The following is a 3,393-nucleotide window of genomic DNA, read 5'->3' on the forward strand; positions in this document are numbered from 1 at the left end:
TGGTGGCAGAGTACATGTGGAGCCATCTGTTTGTAACAAAATTCACAAAAAGCTACTTGGGATCGCACATAAATCCGGGGTGGCAGGGTTATGGAAGTTTAATAAAAATAAATGAATGCATTTAATACATGAACTAGGAAAAGCTGACATTGAATAATACAAATTCATCGTTTTCACAAGTGTATACTAATACATGAATAAGTTGACAGATCACACTAATGAGTTATGCAGTCATTGTAAGGTTTAGTTTCGTGATGTCAACATGGCCAAAGAAAAAGATGGGTCAGTCTCCTCACTACACATGTATTTCCTTTATGTTCAATTTACATACCTTATGCCATAAATGAAAAGCATCTCAGTTTACATCAAGGTAACCATGCCTTCCACTTTTTTATACTGAAGCCTTGATTGCCATCCACCATAAATTCTCCCAAAATAGCTCCTTGGTATGTCGTTTGCTACACGTTGGGGTCAGATTCCTCCTTATTGGTATTTCAATATTTGTCATTAATTACCCAAAATACCCTTTCCACTTGCCAAACTCGCCCTAACTGAAGAGCCTGTCTACCATCGCACACACTTTTCTAGTGACTACTGATTCAGCCATGTAAAAAAAAGGGGAAAAAAATCTCTCCCAAATATTTTTCTGTAATCTGGCCTAAATGATCAGGGCGCATTAATAATGGGAACACTTGGGAGCCACTTTAACTTATTCATTACTCTCCTTCTTGCAGATCATCAGAATTAATGAAAACAAACTGTGACATTCCGAATTCATCAATCTTACCCTCACACTTGTACGAATTAATTTTTTTATGATTACAAGATATCTTACTCTTCCGTGTAATCTGGTTAAACCAAACTCGCTCTCTTATCAACTTTTATATGCACGTATCATCTTTAAAATATCTATCTACGGCTTATCAACTGATAATTCTACACTCACTCACCTATATAACGTCATTCAGCGTTGCGACTGGAGCACTTTGGAGAGACACTCACCGCCTCAAAGTCATGACAGGGAACTAATTTTCTGAATGTTGTTTACATGCCAGACAATTACTCAGGGACCCTCCCTATAAAGACCCACGTATATAAATCAACTTCTTGTTTTTCGTCTTCTATTTCTTGTTCTTCTTCTTGTTCTTCTTCTAATTTGCCTTCTTCTTCCTTTTCTCCTTCGTCTTCTTATATTTCTTTTTCATTTCTTCTTCTTCTTCTTCTTCTTCTTCTTCTTCTTCTTCTTCTTCTTCTTCTTCTTCTTCTTCTTCTTCTTCTTCTTCTTCTTCTTCTTCTTCTTCATCTTCTTCTTCTTCTTCTTTTCCTCTTTCTCCTTCTTCTTCTTCTTCTTTTACTTTTTCTTCTTCTTCTTCAACATCATTACACGTTGCTTTATTATTCCATTTCATCTCCCCAGCGTAAGTGTATTCATTGTGTGCAGAAATGTAGTGAGCGGGATGGGAAAATTACATGTTTGATAGATATGTAAATTTCTGTAATCTCTTCGTTGAAATCATGCGTCACGCTCGCTAACGATGAGTTGTTAAACTGATCTTTTTTCTGCACAGACATACTCGTTTCAACTCCTCTCAACCTCTCTCTCTCTCTTTATATTGATCTATCTATCAACGTTAAGTATATATATATATATATATATATATATATATATATATATATATATATATATATATATGTATATATATATGTATATATATATATATATATATATATATATATATATATATATATATATATATATATATATATATATATATATATATATATATATGTATATATATATATATATATATATATATATATATATATATACATGTTTATACATACATACATCTATGTATATATCTATATATATATATCTATGATATATATATATATATATACATATATATATATATATATTTATATTTATATAAATATAGATAGATATACATACATATATATGTGTGTGTGTGTGAGTGTGAGTGTGTGTGTGTGTGTGTGTGTGTGTGTGTGTGTGTGTGTGTGTGTGTGTGTGTGTGTGTGTGCGTGTGTGTGTGTGTGTGCATATATATATATATATATATATATATATATATATATATATATATATATATATATATATATATATATATATATACATACATATATATATACATATACATATATACAAACACGTGTACACAAATATACATATATACAAACACGTGTACACAAATATACATATATACATAATTATCTATTTATCTATCTATCGGTCTATGAACATACATAAGTATATGTACATATATATTTAGGTATATATATATATATATATATATATATATATATATATATATATATATATATATATACATATATGTGTGTGTGTGTGTGTGTGTGTGTGAGTGTGTGTGTGTGTGTGTGTGTGTGTGTATGTATATGTGTGTGTGTGTGTGTATGTATATGTATGTATATATATATATATATATATATATATATATATATATATATATATATATATATATGAACCGTATTCATGATCATGTACAAGTGCAGAAAGGTATGTATGAGAATCAATATCTGTACGATACAAGAGATGTATTGGACCGGTTTCGGCGAGGCCACAGTCGTCAGCTGATTTACATATATATATATATATATATATATATATATATATATATATATATATATATATATATATGTATATATATATGTATATATATATGTATATATATATATATATATATATATATATATATATATATATATATGCGTATGTATATAAATACATACACACATACATGCATATATATATATATATATATATATATATATATATATATATATATATATATATATATATATGTATATATATATATATATATATATGTATATATATATATATATAAGTATATATATATATGTATGTATATATATATACATATATATACATATATATATAAATATATATATACATAAATATATATATACATAAATATATATATATATAAGTATATATATATATATGTATGTATATGTATATATATATATATATATATATATATATATATATATATATATATATATATATACATATATATATACATATATATATAAATATATATATACATAAAAATATATATATATATATATATATATATATATATATATATGTATATATATAGATACACATACATACGTATATATGTAAATATGTATGTATGTATACTTATATGCATATATATATATATATATATATATATATATATATATATATATTCAAATATACATATACATATGTGCACATGCAACTTCATGTACACACAGAGACCTGCAGCGTACATATGCAGGGATTGCAAGCGTGTGCAGCTGCGACTGAGTTCGTTGCAGCGTGTAATTAGACACGTGTTTCTT

At 26.5% G+C, this 3,393-nt stretch overlaps 1 protein-coding gene across 3 annotated transcripts in view; it reads right to left on the bottom strand.

The window, feature by feature from the left end:
* beta4GalT7 (beta-1,4-galactosyltransferase 7) overlaps positions 1 to 1,412 on the bottom strand; it is a 23,126-nt gene extending 21,714 nt beyond the window's left edge. For 2 of the 3 annotated variants that reach the window (XR_011399601.1, XR_011399600.1), the window contains exon 1: positions 332 to 369. Coding sequence is in view for 1 of the 3 variants with exons in the window: in XM_027362824.2 (XP_027218625.2) it covers positions 951 to 964 (14 nt within the window). In the remaining 2 variants the exon portion in view is untranslated. Of the gene's footprint in view, positions 1 to 331; positions 370 to 950 lie in introns of those variants that run through there. The other variant, XM_027362824.2, reaches the window with a different exon arrangement.
* Positions 1,413 to 3,393: the final 1,981 nt, after the last annotated feature.

Source organism: Penaeus vannamei, chromosome 3 (genome assembly GCF_042767895.1).
Source record: "Penaeus vannamei isolate JL-2024 chromosome 3, ASM4276789v1, whole genome shotgun sequence".
Classification (NCBI taxonomy): domain Eukaryota; kingdom Metazoa; phylum Arthropoda; class Malacostraca; order Decapoda; family Penaeidae; genus Penaeus; species Penaeus vannamei.